General features: G+C 46.7%; 1 protein-coding gene across 1 annotated transcript; it reads left to right on the top strand.

Moving 5' to 3' along the window:
* Nucleotides 1-1,721: 1,721 nt before the first annotated feature.
* Nucleotides 1,722-12,770, top strand: LOC142260389 (histone-lysine N-methyltransferase, H3 lysine-79 specific-like; the record flags this gene model as incomplete). Its single annotated transcript, XM_075331902.1, has 7 exons — nucleotides 1,722-1,828; nucleotides 1,964-2,005; nucleotides 5,726-5,809; nucleotides 5,934-6,168; nucleotides 8,769-8,882; nucleotides 12,056-12,147; nucleotides 12,669-12,770. Coding segments are annotated over 7 exons (776 nt in total), but the record flags the coding sequence as incomplete, so codon positions are not given.
* Between the last annotated feature and the right edge of the window lie 8,162 nt (nucleotides 12,771-20,932).

Raw genomic sequence — 20,932 nt, forward strand, 5'->3', positions numbered from 1 at the left:
ATCGGTGTTATTCCAGTAGGATCACTACTGGTCACACAGTGTCCTTGATTTGGTAATGATAGGGGCTTGAACATCAGCCCTATTTAGTTGGTTGATTTTTGCAACCATTTATGGTGTGTGGTAAAAAAAATTTTAAAACTTAAATATTAAAGGTTAATTTTTAATTGTGACCACTATTTTAGTACCCTTGCTTTGCTAAATTCTCTTATCTCAAGAGGTCATTGCCACTATGAGACAGGCTAGGAAACCAACGTCCGCCAAGATCTACCACAGGACGTGGAAAATATTCCTGTCGTGGTGCTCTGCTCAGGGTTTTTCTCCCTGGCCATTTGCCTTGCCCACTTTTCTGTCCTTCCTTCAATCCGGATTGGAAAAGGGTTTGTTGCTCGGCTCCCTTAAGGGACAAGTCTCTGCGCTCTCTGTGTTTTTTCAGAAGCGCCTTGCCAGACTTCCACAGGTACGCACGTTCCTGCAGGGGGTTTGTCACATCGTCCCTCCTTACAAGCGGCTGTTAGAACCCTGGGATCTGAACAGGGTGCTGATGGTTCTTCAGAAACCACCATTCGAGCCAATGAGGGATATTTCTCTCTCACGCCTTTCGCAGAAAGTGGTTTTCCTAGTAGCAGTCACTTAACTTCGGAGAGTGTCGGAGCTAGCAGCGTTGTCATGCAAAGCCCCTTTCCTGGTGTTTCACCAGGATAAGGTGGTTCTGCGTCCGGTTCCGGAATTTCTCCCTAAGGTGGTATCCCCCTTTCATCTCAATCAGGATATCTCCTTACCCTCTTTTTGTCCTCATCCAGTTCACCAATGTGAAAAGGATTTGCACTTGTTAGATCTGGTGAGAGCACTCAGATTCTACATTTCTCGTACGGCGCCCCTGCGCCGCTCGGATGCACTCTTTGTCCTTGTCGCTGGCCAGCGTAAAGGGACACAAGCTTCCAAATCAACCCTGGCTCTGTGGATCAAGGAACCAATTCTCGAAGCTTATCGTTCCTCGGGGCTTCCGGTTCCCTCAGGGCTGAAGGCCCATTCTACCAGGGCCGTGGGAGCGTCCTGGGCCTTGCGGCACCAGGCTACGGCTCAGCAGGTGTGTCAGGCAGCTACCTGGTCGAGCCTGCACACTTTCACGAAACACTATCAGGTGCATACCTATGCTTCGGCAGATGCCAGCCTAGGTAGGCGAGTCCTTCAGGCGGCGGTTGCCCACCTGTAGGACGGAGCCGTTACAGCTCTATTATGAGGTATTATTTACCCACCCAGGGACTGCTTTTGGACGTCCCAATTGTCTGGGTCTCCCAATGGAGCGACAAAGAAGAAGGGAATTTTGTTTACTTACCGTAAATTCCTTTTCTTCTAGCTCCAATTGGGAGACCCAGCACCCGCCCCTGTTTTTTTGTGTACACATGTTGTTCATGTTGAATGGTTTCAGTTCTCCGATATTCCTTCGGATTGAATTTACTTTAAACCAGTTTATAATTTTTTCCTCCTTCTTGCTTTTGCACCAAAACTGAGGAGCCCGTGGGAGCACGGGGGGTGTATAGGCAGAAGGGGAGGGGCTTTACACTTTTAGTGTAATACTTTGTGTGGCCTCCGGAGGCATAGCCTATACACCCAATTGTCTGGGTCTCCCAATTGGAGCTAGAAGAAAAGGAATTTACGGTAAGTAAACAAAATTCCCTTCTTTTTCTTATTTTTACTGTTATACTTCTTTTTTCTTTCAGATATTGGCACAATAATGAGAGTTGTTGAACTGTCACCCCTCAAAGGCTCAGTTTCTTGGACCGGCAAGCCAGTCTCTTACTATCTGCACACCATTGATAGGACTTTAGTAAGCTTTATGTCTGTATTCTCACAATACTGAAGTAATGTGTGTGTGACATTCTATTGGGTTAAATCCAATTTTGCTGCTGAACTCTTACAACGTAGTAGTCTGATCTTTTATTTATTTTTTTTTTTCTTGCAGCTTGAAAATTATTTTTCCAGCCTGAAAAATCCAAAACTCAGGGTAAGTATTAGAAGTTGAGAAAAATAACATAATGTTTATCTGTTAGCTGAGCCACAGGTAAAAATTAACATCAGCCAGGTGCATCTGCTTTTTAAAAAGGATCTGTAGCATGAAACATATATTTTCCATTGACTTTGGTCAATAATAGGCACATAAAACTTATCAATCGATAATATTACAGATTAAAAACCAATAAGTATTTCTCATTATTGTGAAAAGACTTGCTTAGCAGAAAGGAGTTAAATTAGTACAAATATTTCACGCATTTTTCAGATGTTATCTTAACCACTTTACTACCACCCTATGGATTAAAATGGCGGCAAGAAAGGGTACTTATTCTATATCACCATTTTAAAACGGCGGCATGAAAAACCGTGAATAACATCCCCCAGCGTCTGAAAAATCTCTAAGATTTCAGCAACCGGGGGTAGCTGAGACCCTGGAGATGACAATTTTGGGCCTTTTTTCCGGTCCCCGGTCACGTGAACAGTTATACACCGTATAATGATGATCACCGTACAGTAAACTACGGCGCCGATGGTTTCTCTCCCAGCTAGTATGATCAAATATGTCAGATGAGAGATAAATCTCCTACCCCGGTGTCATCAAAGTCCTCCTCCCCCTCTCGATCATCAAAATGGCAGCGCACTTGAGTGGGGCACCTGCCGCATTCATCCTCCTTTTCTGATTTATGTCTTATGGGACATGTCAGATGCGACAGAAAAGTGCTCCCCAGGTCTAGCCAGGTCACCCACTTGTCTCCCCAATACCTCCTGCAGCGCTGATTCCCCACAATCTTTCCATCTTCTAAAAAGATGGCGGCCACATGAGCAGAATTGTGCCTAGTGACACTGAGCTTACTGCAGCTCACACTGCCGTGGTGTGGACCAGGGGAGTGCGAGTGTAGTAGTGTCAGATCACTACATCCACACTCCACACATGGAGGGTCTGCACTTCAAGAAAATGGCGGAGATACGTTCCCTGAGCATGCCCCCCATATTCTGGAATGAGTTTACTGCAGGTTGCACTGCCTTCAGTTGGACCCGGGCAGTGGGGGTGGAGTATTCTCACTCAGATCACTGCATCCACACTTCTCACATGGAGTTCCTGCACTTCCAGAAAATGGAGAATGAATTCTTTAAGCGTGCTCCTGATATTCTGAAAGGTCCAGAGTAGTCGTGGGACCTTCAAAATGGATTACGGCTGACTAGATCTTTTTTTTTTTCTTTTCAATAAATTGGTGAAAGAGGGAATGTGTTGGGGAGTGGTTTTTTTTTTTTAAATAAAATTTTTTTGTCTTTATATTTTTTTTTATTACTGACAGTAACGTCAGGTATACGATAGACGCCGTGACATTACTAACCGTTGCGCTTGATGCTGGATGACATTACAGCTGGTATCAACCCTATATATTACCCCATTTGCCACTGCACGAGGACAACAGAATAAGCTGGTGTGAAGTGCAAGGGTTGGCACATCGAATAAATGCGCCACTTCTGGGGCGGCTGCGGCCTGCTATGTTTCGGTCGGCTGGGAAGGGCCAAATAACCATGGCTCTTCCCACTCTTAGAATACCAGACCACTGCTGTCAGCTTTAACTTGGCTGGTGATCCAATTTGGGGGGGGCGCCCCGTTTTTTCTTTTTTTTTTTTTCATTTATTAATTAAAAAAAAAAAAAGCCTGAGGTGCCCTCCGTTTTAAATTATTAGCCAAGGTGAACCTGAAAGCTGTGGTTTGCAGGCTGCAGCCGTCTGCTTTACTCTAGCTGTCTGGCTGTCAAAAATAGGGGGGATCCCACGTTTTCTTTATTTTTTTGGCTAAATATGAGGCTAGACACCCTTTAGTGCCACATGAAAGTGACGAAAGGGTGCCAGCTTAGAATATGCGGGGGGTGGCACATAATATATGTGTTTGACATCCATTCATCCTTGCTTTTAAGGCGGTGTGCGTACGATCAGGGTTTAGGACGCAGAGTATTTTTGCTGCGTCCAAAACGCTGAGTTGTGCAGTACAAGCGTAGTGGAAGGTTTTTTAGAACTCTCATGCCCACTGTGCTTCTTTTCTCTGCAGCATAAACTGACTTGTGGCGTAGCTTCCTGAGCCTTAGTATGTCAATTTATGGTGCGGAGACTAAAGTGTTCTCTGCAGGGTGAATAGAGCTAAAGTCTGCAGCATCCTGAATCTGGATCGTGGGCATGGACAGCTACGTTCTCCTGTGGACAACACTCGCATGGCCGCAGGAGAGCTGACACTGTACTAGACGCTGTCTCGCCAGATCGTGAGCACATAGCCTAAAAGTGAGAAATTTGGTCTTAAGCAAAATTTTTGTGAAATACCTGTGGTTTCAAAATGCTCACTATACCCCTGAATAAAATCCTGGAGGGATCTAGTTTCCAAAATGTGGTCCCTTGTTTGGGTTTCTGATGTATAGGTACCTTAGGAGCCCTACAAATGCAACATGGTTCCCGCAATCTATTAAAACTTTTCCAAAATTCAAAATGATGCTCCTTCCATTCAGAGTCCTACTGTTCAAACAGAGGTTTTTGGCTACATGTGGGGTATTCCTGCGCTCATAAGAACTTGGATAACAAGCTGTGGGGTCCACTTTTTTAGTGTTGCCTCTTGGAAAAAGTGAGAAATTTGGTGCTACAGCAACATTTTTGTGAAGAAAAAAAAAACTTCAATATGACAACATAAGGTTTATCAGATAAGTACCTGTGGGTTCAAAATGCTCACTATTCCCCTGGATAAAATTCCATGAGGAGCTCCACTATTTTCTATGGGGTCTATTTTCCAAAATGGGGTCACTTGTGGGGGGGGTTTCTGCTGTTTAGGTACCTTAGGGGCCCTACAAAAGCAACATGGTACTCACAATCTTTTTCAGCAAATGTGCTTTCCAAAATTCAACTATTGCTCCTTCCGTTCCGAATCCTTCCATTTGTCTAAACACAAGTTTCTGACCACATGTGGGGTATCAGCGCGTTCATAAGAAATTGGGAAACAAATTTTGGTTTCCATTTTGTTGTGTTATTTCTTCTAAAAGTGAATAAATTGACGCTAGAACAACATTTTTAGGTAAAATATTATTTTTTCTTTCATTCCACATTGCTTTAGTTCCTGTGATGCACCTGAAGGGTTAACACTTCTTTGATGTGGTTTTGAGTACCTTGAGGGGTGCAGTTTCTAGAATGGTGTCACTTTTTGGTATTTTCTGGGTATTTTCTTTCACCTAGGCCTCTCAAAGTCATTTGAAATGTGATGTGATCCCTAAAAAAAAAAATGGTTTTGTAAATTTTGTTGAATAAATGGGAAATTGCAGATTAACTTTGAACCCTTCTAATTACCTAACCCCAAAAAAAATTTGTTTCCAAAATTGTGCTGATGTAAAGTAGACATGTTGGAAATATTATTTATTAACTATTTTGTGAGACATAACTCTCTGGTTTAAGCGCATAAAAATTAAAAGTTAGAAAATTGCAAAAATGTCATCAAATTTACAATTTTTTCCCAAATAAAAGCAAAAAATATTGTCCTAAATTTATAACTGTCCTGAACTACAATATGTCATGAAAAAACAATGTCAGAATCACCGGGATCCTTAGTTTTCCAGCGTTATAATCTGTGAAAGTGGCACTGGTCAGAATTGCTAAAAATGGCCCGGTCATTAAGTCCAAAATTGGCTTCGTCCTTAAGGGGTTCAAACAACTTTTGTTTTGTTAGGAGGAACAAGAAACAACAAGACGGAAGAATCATCGTGAAGGAAAGAGCAATACTACCACCCCTACAAAGATTCAGGAGATTAAGGTATGACCTGCTTCGCTTTTGTGTAACCAGTATATAATCTAGTACACCAGCCATAGTTAGTCTGAGAAGTTATAACTGAACTCATCAGCTCCTTTTAGATCAGATGTTTGGTTGTTTTTTTCAGGATTCAGGAGCTGAGGAAGAGAAGCCAGCTTCCGTGAAGAAGACTTCACCAGTCAAAGCTCGAAGGAGACTTAGCAAGAAGGGTAGGAAAATGGCTGGTCGAAAACGTGGACGCCCTAAGAAACTGCTTACATCCTCTAGTGAACATAAACCCTCCAAATCCCCAACTGCACTGGAAAAAGTCCATTCACAGAACATCCCTCCTTCTCAGTCCCCAACACAGACAAACCCTCAGGGTAAGCCCGTTTGGTTACATGCTCTTTGGCTGATTTTGCTGCTTTAAGGTTTTCCACTAAAAGATCACTAATCTCTTGTTAAAGAATACTTTTTACTAGTTTAACAATGTTAAACCGGCCACATGATGGAATAGCTGCAGAGCTGAGTAAAGCGTTGTTTTATTTCTTAAAGTCACGTCTACTGTCTCTAGATATTGGCTTGTAAAGTTTAGACTATAGTACATGTTCTAGTTCTCTAGGTGTTCCCAGAGATTTGTCTCTGGTGTGTATATTTCTTCTCCTGCAAGAGATTGACCAATCATAAGCAGGCCGCAAAATGCAGGGGAGTAAAGAACATGCCCTGCTCATTGCAGCTACTGTATAGTCATAGAATGGATTTCCTGTGTCAAAGTACAACCCTTTACTCAATGTAGGACCCTAAATCATCCCAGACAAATGTTTCTATCTCCATGTCTCGTTTCCTTTTCACATGAGATTAGGATGGATCTCTCCACACTGACAGCCCCTCAGATATTTATAGACCGCTGTTAAGTCCCCTTTCTGCCTGCTTTTTTGTAAGATAAACAGTCCCAAGTTCTTTAACAGATTCCTCATAAGTCATGCTTTGTAGACCACTCACCATCTTGGTAACTCTTCTCTAGTTTATCTATGTCCTTCATATGGAGCACTTGGTCTAGTGCACCACAATTAAAGTCTGGGAAGAGTGGAGCGGGATAATTACTTCACGTGATCTACACTCCATGCTACTCTTAATACAACCCAGAGTCATGTTTGACCTTTTTGTTGCTTCATCACACTGTTGACTCATGTTTAATCTAGGATCTATTAGTATGCCCAAGTCTTTCACCTGTAGCTCAGCCCTATATATTTTAGTTTCCATGCTCCTTTCACTGCCAAGGACATTAGAAATGTAAATCTCACCGTCACATAAGAGCACTGAGGTTAGGTCTTTGTAGCATTTTGATAGTTTTGCTCAACTTTGAAGCAATATGAGGATCCAATCGCTAGCAGAATTGTGGGAGAAACACTTGTTTGTGTGAACAGGATGAAATGTGGTGCGTATCTAAAGGTTAATTTCCCCTGGCCAGTTTTTGGGGACAAGATTTCCTAGGAATCCTCGTTTACTGATCGGCCAATGAACAAGTAAAACTCATTCAGCTGATAAAAATTATTTTTATGCTTTCTTAAAAATCATTGTTCTTGGCTACAAACCTATGCTGCTGAGGAAAAGAGTTTCCTATGAGCATATAGAATAACAATCTGGTTTAATGATCACTTTATGCACAATGGTGCTTCTCTAATCAGGCTCTTACATGACTGGCGATTGTCATGTATGTTGCTGACCAATAGTTATTTAACACTGCGGTTTCTGCCCCTTCTTTGAAGTGTCATCGCTGATATTCGTTTCAGGGGCTTGGCTAGTCCCTGCTCTACTGAGCATGCGTCTGTTGTCAGTTCTGATGGATGCTAATCCCTGCTGTACTGAGCATGCGTCTGTTGTCAATTCTGATGGATACTAATCCCTGCTGTACTGAGCATGCGTCTGTTGTCAATTCTGATGGATGCTAATCCCTGCTGTACTGAGCATGCGTCTGTTGTCAATTCTGGTGGATGCTAATCCCTTCTGTACTGAGCATGCGTCTGTTGTCAATTCTGGTGGATGCTAATCCCTTCTGTACTGAGCATGCGTCTGTTGTCAATTCTGGTGGATGCTAATCCCTTCTGTACTGAGCGTGCGTCTGTTGTCAATTCTGGTGGATGCTAATCCCTGCTGTACTGAGCATGTGTCTGTTCTCAATTTTGGTGGATGCTAATCCCTGCTGTACTGAGCATGCGTCTGTTGTCAATTCTGGTGGATGCTAATCCCTGCTGTACTGAGCATGCGTCTGTTGTCAATTCTGGTGGATGCTAATCCCTGCTGTACTGAGCATGCGTCTGTTGTCAATTCTGATGGATGCTAATCCCTGCTGTACTGAGCATGCGTCTGTTGTCAATTCTGTTGGATGCTAATCCCTGCTGTACTGAGCATGCGTCTATTGTCAATTCTGGTGGATGCTAATCCCTGCTGTACTGAGCATGCGTCTGTTCTCAATTCTGGTGGATGCTAATCCCTGCTGTACTGAGCATGTCTGTTCTCAATTCTGGTGGATGCTAATCCCTGCTGTACTGAGCATGTGTCTGTTCTCAATTCTGGTGGATGCTAATCCCTGCTGTACTGAGCATGTCTGTTCTCAATTCTGGTGGATGCTAATCCCTTCTGTACTGAGCATGCGTCTGGTGTCAATTCTGGTGGATGCTAATCCCTGCTGTACTGAGCATGTGTCTGTTCTCAATTCTGATGGATGCTCAGTAGATCTTGTCACTGTAATATACACAGTGACCGTGCACTCACTTGCCGGCCTTGATCAGAAGTAACGAGACAGCAAGAGAGTGCACACTGTCTGTGCACGTTGTAAGATTACCCAGCATCACTAAAGTCTGACATTTTTTATAGTTGTGCATTGAAACCACAGAATTGCTGCATTTTTGTTGCGGTCTTTGCCTTCATTTTTTGTTGATAATTGAAGTAATGTATATTGTATTTTCTCTACTGCATTCAGACACCTACAAGTCACCTCAGAGTCCCTACTTTCAGCTACCTCCCAAAGTGCAGCGTCAACCTTCCAACCAGCTGCTGTCGTCACCTACACCTCCAACACTGCAGAAGCTGCTTGGTAAGCATCCTATATGGGGTGGTGTGAAGGAAATGATGTACTTAACACGCAGGCATTGGAGAATCCTTGGCAGTAGTGGGTTGGTCATTGATCTGGTTGGTTCCAACATAGCACTTCATGTGTCAATAAATTCAGGTATTAGATGAAAAAAGGACCTCACCATTGAGGCAAGAGGATAGCCGTTTGTGACTGTTTTTGCTTTTACAGAGGAAAGCTATCATCAGAATATGACCCATGCTTTTTTTTTTTCTTTTAATATATCACAATTTTTATTAAATATACCGTATTTTTCGTATTATAAGACTCACTTTTCCTCCCAAAAATTTGGGAGGAAAATGAGGGGTGCATCCTAAAATCCGAATATAGCTTACCGGGGCAGTGGTGGAGAGGGGTCACTGGAGGCAGGACAATATTGTGCTGCTCTGACCCGATATCACTGAGGCGGGACCCAGTCTTCCTGAGTGACTGGGCTGTCGGCGGAGTTTCACCGCTCTAGACAGCCCAGCATCGCTCCTGCTTGCGCCTCTTTACAGGGAATTTTGCAGAGTGACTACTATTTGTATTCTAAGCAGTTTAATTAATCATGAGAGATATGCACAATGTCTGACCTATTTTAATGTCTGACACTCTGCCTTTCTCTAGCAGCTTTCACCTCCCCGTTTAGCAGCTGTTTTCTGCAGTGGAGCCTCTCAGGTGTTCGTGGTTAGCCTCCTTTTCCCAGGCCGGAGTATAGGCTCTCTAACATGGAGCTGCCTATATGTCTGCCTCTTCCTCTTCTTCGCTTTGTCTTTTGTTAAACTACATGTTGTCCTGTTTGTATGTCCTGCTTGTATTGCATTCATTATTGATGCACACTATCTTCCAGGTTCATCTTATCTACAGTTATATGTAAAAGTTTGGGCACCCCTATTAATGTTAATTTTTTTCTTTATAACAATTTGGGTTTTTGCAACAGCTATTTCAGTTTCATCTATCTAATAAATGGACTCCGTAATATTTCTGAATTGAAATGAGGTTTATTGTACTAACAGAAAATGTGCAATCTGCATTTAAACGAAATTTGACAGGTGCAAAAGTATGGGCACCCTTATGAATTTCTTGATTTGAACACTCCTAACTACTTTTTACTGACTTACTGAAGCACTAAATTGGTTTTGTAACCTCAATGAGCTTTGAACTTCATAGGCAGGTGTATCCAATCATGAGAAAAGGTATTTAAGGTGGCCACTTGCAAGTTGTTCTCCTATTTGAATCTCCTATGAAGAGTGGCATCATGGGCTCCTCAAAACAACTCTCAAATGATCTGAAAACAAAGATTATTCAACATAGTTGTTCAGGGGAAGGATACAAAAAGGTGTCTCAGAGATTTAAACTGTCAGTTTCCACTGTGAGGAACATAGTAAGGAAATGGAAGAACACGGGTACAGTTCTTGTAAAGCCCAGAAGTGGCAGGCCAAGAAAAATATCAGAAAGGCAGCGAAGAAAAATGGTGAGAACAGTCAAGGACCATCCACAGACCACCTCCAAAGACCTGCAGCATCATCTTGTTGCAGATGGTGTCACTGTGCATCGGTCAACAATAGAGTGCACTTTGCACAAGGAGAAGCTGTATGGGAGAGTGATGCGAAATAAGCCGTTTCTGCAAGAATGCCACAAACAGTCACCTGAGGTATGCAAAAGCACATTTGGACAAGCCAGTTACATTTTGGACGAAGGTCCTGTGGACTGATGAAACAAAGATTGAGTTGTTTGGTCATGCAAAAAGGCGTTATGCATGGAGGCAAAAAAACACGGCATTCCAAGAAAAGCACTTGCTACCCACAGTAAAATTTGGTGGAGGTTCCATCATGCTTTGGGGCTGTGTGGCAAATGCCAGCATCGGGAATCTTGTTAAAGTTGAGGGTTGCATGGATTCAACTCGGTATCAGCAGATTCTTGACAATAATGTGCAAGAATCAGTGACGAAGTTGATGTTACGCAGGGGATGGATATTTCAGCAAGACAATAATCCAAAACACCGCTCCAAATCTACTCAGGCATTCATGCAGAGGAACAATTACAATGTTCTGGAATGGCCATCCCAGTCCCCAGACCTGAATATCATTGAACATCTGTGGGATGATTTGAAGTGTGCTGTCCATGCTCGGCGACCATCAAACTTAACTGAACTGGAATTGTTTTGTAAACAGGAATGGTCAAAAATACCTTCATCCAGGAACTCATTAAAAGCTACAGGAAGCGACTAGAGGCTGTTATTTTTGCAAAAGGAGGATCTACCAAATATTTTATGTCACTTTTATGTTGAGGTGCCCATACTTATGCACCGGTGAAATTTTGTTTAAATGTGGATTGCACATTTTCTGTTAGTACAATAAACCTCATTTCAATCCAGAATTATTACTCAGTCCATCAGTTATTAGATATATGAAACTGAAATAGCTGTTGCAAAAACCCAAATTGTTATAAAGAAAAAAGGTTAACGTTAATAGGGGTGCCCAAACTTTTACACATGACTGTATATTATTTTCATTTTACTTTTTTCTTTTATTTTCTTTTTTTTATTATTTATATATAATAAAAAATCTAGATCTGTACTTTTTGCCTATATACTTACTTGTTTTTTCCTGCTCTCATTCTATTGCACATTTTTCCTCTTCTCTTCTTTTGTACCATGCCTCATGTGTGGCTGGGTTTGCCTTCTGTCTTTTGTGTATCTTTTCCTCTTTCCATTCGGGGGTGGATTTCAGGTTGGTTCAATCTTCCTGTAATCCGAAAATGAGCTTAAAAGATGTCCACGCATCACACTTTGATGCTAGTCTGTCGACGTCTTTAAGGTTTGCAGCCTTGCATTTTTTTATACTTTTTTGTCAGTTCACAATTTGAAGTGACACTGGGATATCTTCTCCCAACACAAGGTTATTTTTTTTTTTTCCCAAAAACTTTTGTTTTCAATGGTAGCTTAAAGGGAACCTGTCACCAGTTTTTTCACTATGAAACCAAAGGTGTCCCCTTCTGCAGCTCCTGGGCTGCATTCTATGAAGGTGCACCTTGTGCCCTGACTCCCCTTGCAAAGCCCGAAAATAACTTCATAAAACATGACCGTTATAAATGCTAATTACCTGTGGGGCTTAGGGCCTTTACTTTACATCTTATTAACACATTCCCTTTCACAGATTCCTTTAGGGTACAGTACTTGCAGCTTATGTCTTACATGAAGACTCCTCAATACAAAGCTGGACTTCAGCAGCTGTTAGAAAAAGAGAAGGTGAGTGTTTTATTTCACTGAACATGATTCTAGCAATCACCCTTCTAAAGCACCACTTTAGTTTTTTTTTATTTGACGTCTGAAGTGGTGCTTCTAGTCTAAGTCCCCTGCACCTAGCCTTATACTTATCCTCCGGCGTCTTTATCTGTTGTTCATCCTGCTCTGGTCGTTGTTCTCCAATTTGTGACTTGCCAATTGTTCCATCATGTCATGGAGCAAGCTGGAATTCACAACTCAATACAAGTCTATGAGATCCCCTTTCTTGCTCTCAGAGACTTTCATTGATAGTTTGATGTAACCTCACAAGCTGGCGTCTCGGAAGGGGAGTATATTACTGAGGGCTGGGCACCTAGGTTAAAAGCCTCACTCCAGCTGTGACAAATAAAACCCCACTGGGCTGGTGCTTTAATTCACTGACCGATACAAAGAACTACATTTTAGGTTCTACCATCTCAATAAATATCTGACTTCTGGGATGTGTCCAGCTTGTCAATTTACATATGGCTTTATATTGTTCTTAGGAAAAAAATTCCAGTCTACATGGTGCTGCTCAACAGCTTCTCACCCACTGCCAAGCGCAAAAGGAGGAGATCAAGAAACTGTTTCAACAAAAGCTAGATGAGGTACAGTCCCTTTCTCTTAATTTATGAATTGTGGCATGGTAACCTGCACATGATGTCCAGTAGTTTTCCCAGTGTACCATATATGTGTGTTGCAATGATGGCTCAGGAGTTGAGTCTGTATAATTTATAGCGGGTGCAGCTACCGTTTCACTGCAACATCTGAAAACACATTAGCTTCAATACCTGCTCCTGAACACCTTAGTGAGTTACACAGAGACCAATCATCTGGCACGTATACATGTTGCTGTCAGCTTTCAACAGGTTAACCACTTCAGTCGAAACTCTACAACAAAGGAGTATTGAACTGAAGGTTAATATAGTAAATAAAACAAAATTTCTTTGTCGCTCCATTGGGAGACCCAGACAATTGGGTGTATAGCTTCTGCCTCTGGAGGCCACACAAAGTATTACACTTTTAAAAAAGTGTAACCCCTCCCCTCTGCCTATACACCCTCCCGTGGATCACGGGCTCCTCAGTTTTATGCTTTGTGTGGAAGGAGGCACACATCCACTCATGCATTCTCATACATAGTTTTGACGGATGAAAGAAAAGAGGACCCCGATGGGGTCCCCGGCATGTTCCCTTCTCACCCCACTATGTCGGCGGTGTTGTTAAGGTTGAGGTACCCATTGCGGGTACAGAGGCTGGAGCCACATGCCGTCTCCTTCACCATCCCTTATGCGGCTCTGGGAGAAGTGGGATCCTAAGCGGTCATCCACGTGCTGGGACCGTGCTCCATCCGCAGCCCCTGGTGGAACCTGCCGGTCCGGAGCTTCTTCACCCCCAGGGACCGGGCCCTGCAACTTAAAGGTACTCTGTGTCCCCATGTGTGGACTGTACAGGGAGGGAGGTCGCTCCTTCTCCCCGGAAGCCGCGGTAGTTCCGTCCGCAGTTTTTTTCGGCGGACTTCCGCGCCGACCGTGCCTGCTTGTCGGGCACGGCCTTAAATTTAGTTCCCAGCTTCGCCGCGGCCTAGTCGAGCAAAATCCTGCCCCCGGGCCTGCCTGTCAGGGGTTAGGGCGGGATTACCGACGTGACGTCGGCTCTGAGGGCTGTAGCATCTTTGCATGTCTCCCCCCACCCTCATTGACCACTTGGGGACTCCAGATTCCCGCTCTTTGCTGGCGCCGCCCTCGGCTCCACACCCCCCCTGAGAGCTCCGGCGGCCATTTTTAGCATTCTGCCGGTGGATGCTACTCAGCGGCAAAGCTCTGCAGCTCTGGGGGACCCACGACAGGGAATCTGGAGGACACACTCCGCTCGTTAGCGGTTGGTAAGCCACACCGGTCACCCGGTGTTGGTCCCCCTAGGGTGCCGAGATATATATATATATATATATATATATATATATATATATATATATATATATATATATATATATATATATATATATATATATATATATATATATATATATATATATATATATATATATATATATAATATATATCTCTGTTCGGAAAGGCTGTATACCCTTTTCCCATATACCCTCAGTGGTCACTCTCCTAGGAGACAACAGCATGTCGTCCACAAGGAGCAAAGCTACTAAGGCACAGACTTTTTTCGCGGCCTGTACCTCTTGTGGGGCTATGTTGCCTGCGGGATCCACCTACCCCCACTGTGATCAATGCTCGACTCCTGCCACGCTTGCTCAGCCGGAGCCTCGGGCACTTGTGGGCCCCTCGGCTCATGTAGATCCCCCGGCTCCCCCTGAGCAGTCTGCAGGGACAGAGTCACCGTCGTTGGCCTCTTTTGCTGCGACACTCTCCCAGTCACTTTCTCAATCCATTGCACAGTCTATGGACAAATGGTCATCTAAGCTCCTTGAGGCTTTGCAGTCCAGACCTGGCCCTTCACAGGCCCCGGCCCCTGTTAGTTTGTCTCCTCCAGGCCCCTCTCGGTCCGCGCCGCAGCGCGCTCCCAGGATAGCCTCTAGGTCCCAGGCAGAGGACTCCTGCCCGGATCGCAGCCCCAGGCCGGCTAAGTGGCCTCGCTGGGACTCTTCCCCGGCCTCCTCACGCTGCTCTGGATCCCAGCTTGATGACTCTCAGGAAGACGAGGCGGACGTGGGAACTCAGGGCTCTGACCCTGACTTCACCCTTAACCTTGATGCCCGTGAGGGGGACGCCTTGGTAAATGATCTTATCTCGTCCATCAACCAGGTGCTGGATCTCTCACCCCCACCTCCTCCTGCAGAGGAGCCGGCTTCTCAGCAGGAGAAACACCAATTTCTTTAACGTTCCTATGGGAGACCCAGACCATGGGTGTATAGCTACTGCCTCCGGAGGACACACTCAAAACGTGTAGCTCCTCCCTCCTAGCATATACACCCCCTGCTAGCCAGTCCTAGCCAGTTCAATGCTTTGTGTTTCAGGAGGTCACACACACATGCATTCTCTGATTTTGAATTTTTCCTTTTGGATCAAAGATTTGGAAGAAAAGCGGGTCCAGCTGGACTCCCGGCATGTCCCTTCTCACCCCACTGTGTCGGCGGTGCTGTTAAGGTTGATTTTCCAAGGCTGGAGCCTTCTCATGCCGCGCTCCTTCACCATCCCCTGGGGCTCTGGCTTGAAGTGGGAGCCAACACGGTTCTCACTGCTTTGCAGGAGACCGGTCTCCATCCGCAGCCCTTTTTCAGGATCCTGCTGGACGGAGCGATCACCCCCCAGGGACCTGGCAACCTGCGTCTCACAAGCTAAGTATATGAGACGTTATTACCACAGAAAGTGGTCTTTCCAGGGGTCCTTTATACTTTATTTATTAGGGAGAGTGTGTTTTATGTTTGTGTTAACATTTCCGGCCGGTTCTCCAGTTTTCACTGGAGAACCGCGCCGATGGTGCCTGCACGCCGGCCGCAGGTTTAAATCTAGGCCCCGGCTTCGCCTGAGGCCTAGTTTCGGTTTCCACTGCCTCTGCATGTCAGTCATGCAGAGGGACAGTGTGGCTCCGCCCAGCGGCTGTGCAGCACAGGGAAGGGACACTCCTCACTGAGGAAGGATTCCCTCCCCTGGCTACCTCATTTGCCGCTCTCAGAGTAGGCCCCGCCCCCTCTCCTCGCTCCGGTCGCCATTTTCTCAGCGTTCTCTGTGCCTGCATAGGCACAGAGATTCCACATTGTGACAAGTGGGGGCCTGGGCTGAGGGACTGGAGGGCACAGAAATGTTTAAACGATCTGGCAGCCACAACCTCCGGTTTGTGCAGCTGCTTATTTTATCTGTTTATATATGCTGGGGGCCATTCTAGGAGCAGAGCCCCCACCTCTGCAGCATGTCTCACATCAGAGCAAGTAGTCTCCTACGGCTGTACCGAGCTCATAAACTCAGTGGCCCCTCAGCCTGGAGGCTCATAGGTGGTCCCTCCAGCTGCTCCGGCTTCGGTGGCTGACCCCTAGTTTGGCTAGAATCCGCTATTTCCAGGGGTCGGCTGTCCCGGAATCTGCTGAGCATGCAGCCCCCTTCTCAGGGCGTTTTCTGCTACAGCTCGCTCAGCAAAGCTCACAGAGGACTCTCCTTCTGGTCTCAGACCCCGTCCTCCTGACATGGAGACGCAGGGTCCCCTGTCCTCCCCGTCCCGCAGCTCTGATTACGAGCTGACTCTCTGGACGAGGAGGATGTCTCTACCAGGGGCTCGGACGCTGCTTCATGTACCACTGATCTGTCCGTAGGTGACGCAGATGCTAATGATTGTATTGCGTCCATTATACTTGTACTGGACCTCCATCCGCCTGTATCAGGGGAGTATTCCCCGCTGGCAGAAGGGCATCAGTATACCTTAAACAGGACAAGGAGTGTGTTCCTTAACCACTCCAGGTCTCAGCCCACTGTGTCCAAGCCCACAGCCTGTCCTGTCAGACCCCAAAGCGGGGTTCTGATGACTGTTTCCCCCTCCCATCAGAGGTGGTCAAGGAGTGAGCTCATTCGCCAAGGGTGGTCCCTCCGGTGTCTAGACTTTCAGCCCGGATAGTTGTATCAGTGGCTGACGGCACCTCTATAAGGATCCCACGGTACATTAATTTTGTACTGGACCTCAATCCGCCGGAGTTACCTTGCCTAGGAGAACACAATGTGTGTTCCTTAACCACTCCAGTTTTTCAGGCCACTGTGATCAAGCCCAGGGTCCGTTCTGACAGTCGCTTCCCATGAAGCGTGATTCTGAGGACTGTTTTTTCCCTTTCCACCAGTGGTGGTCAAGAAGTGGGCTCATTCACCACAGGTGGCTCAGCCCGGACCGTTATGTCAGTGGCTGATGGCTCCTCACTTAAGGTTTTGCGGTCCGCCAGGTTGTCCTTCTGGCCAAATCTGTATGGGGGCGGCAGGAGCTTCGTTCTCCTCAGCTTTACAGCAGTGCGGTTTTTTTTTTGTAGCCTTCTCTGCTTCTCTTGAGGAGATGCATTCCCTCACAGGGACTCTATGCCCGATATGGTTGCCTGAACTTCCAGACTTCAGTCTTTTCATCCTATGCCATGTCTGCCATGCTGGACACCGCACTGCGGTGGCCTCGGCTACTTTCCTCGCTATCCGCAGGCTCCTGTGGCTTCGGTAATGGAAGGCAGATGCTTCTATAGAAGTTCCTTGCTGGGCTCCCTGTTGTTGGGACCAGTCTCTTCGGAACCAACTGGATGAAATTAAGGAAGCTCTTGGCGGGAAGAGTTCTTCCATGCCACAAACCTAAACCAGGGAACCTGTCCAGGGCAGGAATCAGTAGAGGTTTCGGTTGTTTCGTTCCTCCATCTGATCGTTCTCTAAGCCCTCGGCCTCGTCCACGAGCTCGGCCAAGGTTCATAGACCCAAATGGCGCTCGAAGCTGCGTCTTCAGAAGACCGCAGGAGATGCTGCCACTGAGTCAGCTTCCTCCGAGCTATCTAGCCACGCCAACAACGTTGGTCGGTGGCAGGCTCTCCCACTTGGCGACGTATGGTTTTAACACGTCTCCGTTCAGTGGGTGCGGGATTATATCTCCCATGGCTACAGGATGGAATCCTATCCACCCGCCAAACATATTTTTTCTGTTAACTCCCCCGGCTCCAAGGCCGCCGCCTTCTCACCGGCCGTGGCATTCTTGCGGGCCAATGGAGTAATTGTACCGGTTCCCGACTGGGAACGGTTCTGAGATTTCTGCTTAAATCTAATCCTAGTCCCCGAAGAGGGCGGTGCCTTCCGACCTGGATCTTTAGCTTTTCAAGCATGGTCATGTGTGGCGTTTTCACATGGAGTCTCGGTCTTGTTCCGTGTGTTTTTCACCGGATCAATCAATAACCCAAGGAGATTCCCTAGCAGCCATCGGCATCAGAGATGCCTATCTGCAGGTGTCAATCGCAGTTTCACACCAGCGTTGGCTACGTTTTGCAATCGGAGTGGTCCAATTCGTGGCTCTTCCCTTGGGGTTAGCCACGGCCCCTCGAGTATTCTCATTGGGGCAGCTGTGATTAGGGTCCTGCACCTCTAGGGATTGGCAGTGATCTTTTGCCCTGGACGGTCTTCTTGTCGGGGCTTCATCCAGTGCAGACTCTTATCAGAGTGCTTCGCTCACTCTCGCCACTCTAACCAATTCGGGTGGCTTGTCATTCTGTCCAAGTCCACTCTGACTTCGAACCAGAGGTTCCCAGGGACGCAATTCGAGACTCTGTCGGCACTTGTGAAGCTGCCCTTAGTCGAACAGTAGTCCCTCCGCTGGCGGTCGACGTCGTTCTATCAGGCACCGAATACAGGTGCTGGTCAGATGGTGGCGTCAATGGAAGCGATTCCTTGCCCAGTTTCTCCTGCGTCCTCTGAGACTGGATATTTTCCGCTGTACAAGCGAACTTCCTCCTTCCACGGGGTGGTGGCTTCGCCACTGACCAGGGGCTCGTTTCAGTGGTGGCTTCGGCCACTCTGTCTCAGGGACGCTCCTTCCTGGCCCCGTCCCGGGTGATCCTCACCAGGATGCTAGTCTATCCGCCTTGGGAGCAGTATATCTCCACCGTGGAGCGCAGGGCGCTTGGACTCTGTCCGAATCAGCCCTCTGGATCAATGTGCTGGAAATCAGAGCTGTATTTCTAGCTCTCTAAGCCTTTCACCATCTGTTGGCGGCTAGGCACATTCGAGTCCAGTCGGACAACGTGACAGCGTCTTCCTACATCAACTTCCAGGGCGGGACACTCAGCCGCCTGGCAATGTTGGCGGCTCAACGCATTCTTCAGTGGACGAGGGACTCCTAGTCCACCGTATCCGCAGCCCACATCCTAGACGTGAAAACTGCGAGGCAGACTATTTCAGCTGTCCAACCGTGGTCCACGATCCTCAGGTTTTGCGTCAGACGCACTGGTTCATGTTTGGTCCCAGCTTCGTCTCTTACGTGTTTCACCCTCTAGCTCTTGTCCAGAGTCCTGCGCAAGATCAGTAAAGAGGGCCGTCGGGTCATTCTCATACTCCAGACTGACCCAGGCAGGCTTGGTACCCTGACCTGCTCCATCTGTCCGTTGTGTTGCCATGGCATCTTCCGGACCGTCCAGACCTTCTCTCAAAAGGTCCGTTTTTTCCGCCAGAATTCTGGACTCTCAGATTGACGGCGTGGCTCTTGAGTCCTGGATCTTGACGACTTCTGGTATCCCTCCTGAAGTCATCTCCACTATGACTCGAGCTCCAAAGTGTCCTTTGACCTTTTTGGCCTTGTCGACCCTCCTGTCCCTTCCACAGTCCGGTCTACAGCTAGGACTATCCCTCATTAAGGGACAGGTCTCGGCTCTGTCAGTGTGTGCCAGCGGCGTATCGTCCGGCTGGCTCCGGTGCGCTCCTTCAAGGGCGCATCTCACTTCATTCCGCCTTACCGGCGGCCTATGGAGCCCTGGGACCTTAATCCGGTCCTCACGGTTTCCGGAAACCCCCCTTTGAGCCTCTTAGGGAGGTTTCTTTGTTTCATCTTTCACAGAAAGTAGTCTTTCTAGTGGCCATAATTTCCCGCCAGAGAGTTTTGGCTGCACTCTCTTTGGAGTCACCCCCCTTTTTTGTTTTTTTTCATCAAGACAAGGTGGTCTCCGTCCGACTCCGGACTTTCTCCCTAAGGTGGTTGCTGCTTCCACCTTATCCGGGGCATTTTTCCTGCCTTCCTTTTGTCCGGCTCCTGTTCATCGCTTTGAAAAAGCGTTGCATATCCTGGATCTGGTGCGGGCGCTCCGGATCTATGTGTCTCGCACCGCCGTTATTAGGCGGTGCATCTCTCTCTGGTGCTGACCACTAGTCAGCGTAGCGGCCTCAGCATCTAAGCCGACCCTGGTTTGTTGGCTTAGGTCGGCCATTTCCGATGCCTACAAGTGTACTCAAGTGCCTTCCCCGCCGGGGATCAGGGCACACTTGATCAGAGCTGTCGGTGCCTTTTGGGCTTTCAGGCACCAGGCTACGGCTCAGCAGGTCTGTCAGACTGCCACTCGGATTAGTCTGCATACTTTTTCGAAGCACTACCCAAGGCATGCTCATGCTTTGGCAGACGCGGGCTTGGGCAGACGCATCTTTCAGGCGTCTGTCGCCCATTTGTGAAGTTAGGTTTCGCCTGCTTCTCAGTTTGTCTGTTTATTCCCACCCATGGACTGCTTTAGAACGTCCCATGGTCTGGGTCTCCCATAGGAACGTTAAAGAAAAAGAGAATTTTGTTACTTACCGTAAATTCTTTTTCTTATAGTTCCGTCATGGGAGACCCAGCACCCTCCCTATTGCCTGTTGGCAGGTTTCTTGTTCCGTGTGTCTTCACCGGCTGTTGTTGTTGTAGACAGAGGTTACGGTTCTTCCGGGTTTTACTCTCTCTTCTTGTGGGTGGATGTCCTCCTTCAGCTTTTGCACTAAACTGGCTAGGACTGGCTAGCAGGGGGTGTATATGCTAGGAGGGAGGAGCTACACGTTTTGAGTGTAGTACTTTGTGTGTCCTCCGGAGGCAGTAGCTATACACCCATGGTCTGGGTCTCCCATGACGGAACTATAAGAAAAAGAATTTACGGTAAGTAACAAAATTCTCTTTTTCGATTCCCCAAACGTACGCGCAATACGTTTTTTGATCACTTTAACTTCAGGGACGCTGTCCAGAAGCCCAGAGCGGTCCCAGACAAGCGCTTTGCTAAACGGGACACTGACACGCGTTACCCCTTTTCACCTGAAGTCGTTAAGGGCTGGGCACACTCTCCCAAGGTGGATCC

This window comes from Anomaloglossus baeobatrachus, unplaced genomic scaffold (genome assembly GCF_048569485.1).
Source record: "Anomaloglossus baeobatrachus isolate aAnoBae1 unplaced genomic scaffold, aAnoBae1.hap1 Scaffold_1016, whole genome shotgun sequence".
Classification (NCBI taxonomy): domain Eukaryota; kingdom Metazoa; phylum Chordata; class Amphibia; order Anura; family Aromobatidae; genus Anomaloglossus; species Anomaloglossus baeobatrachus.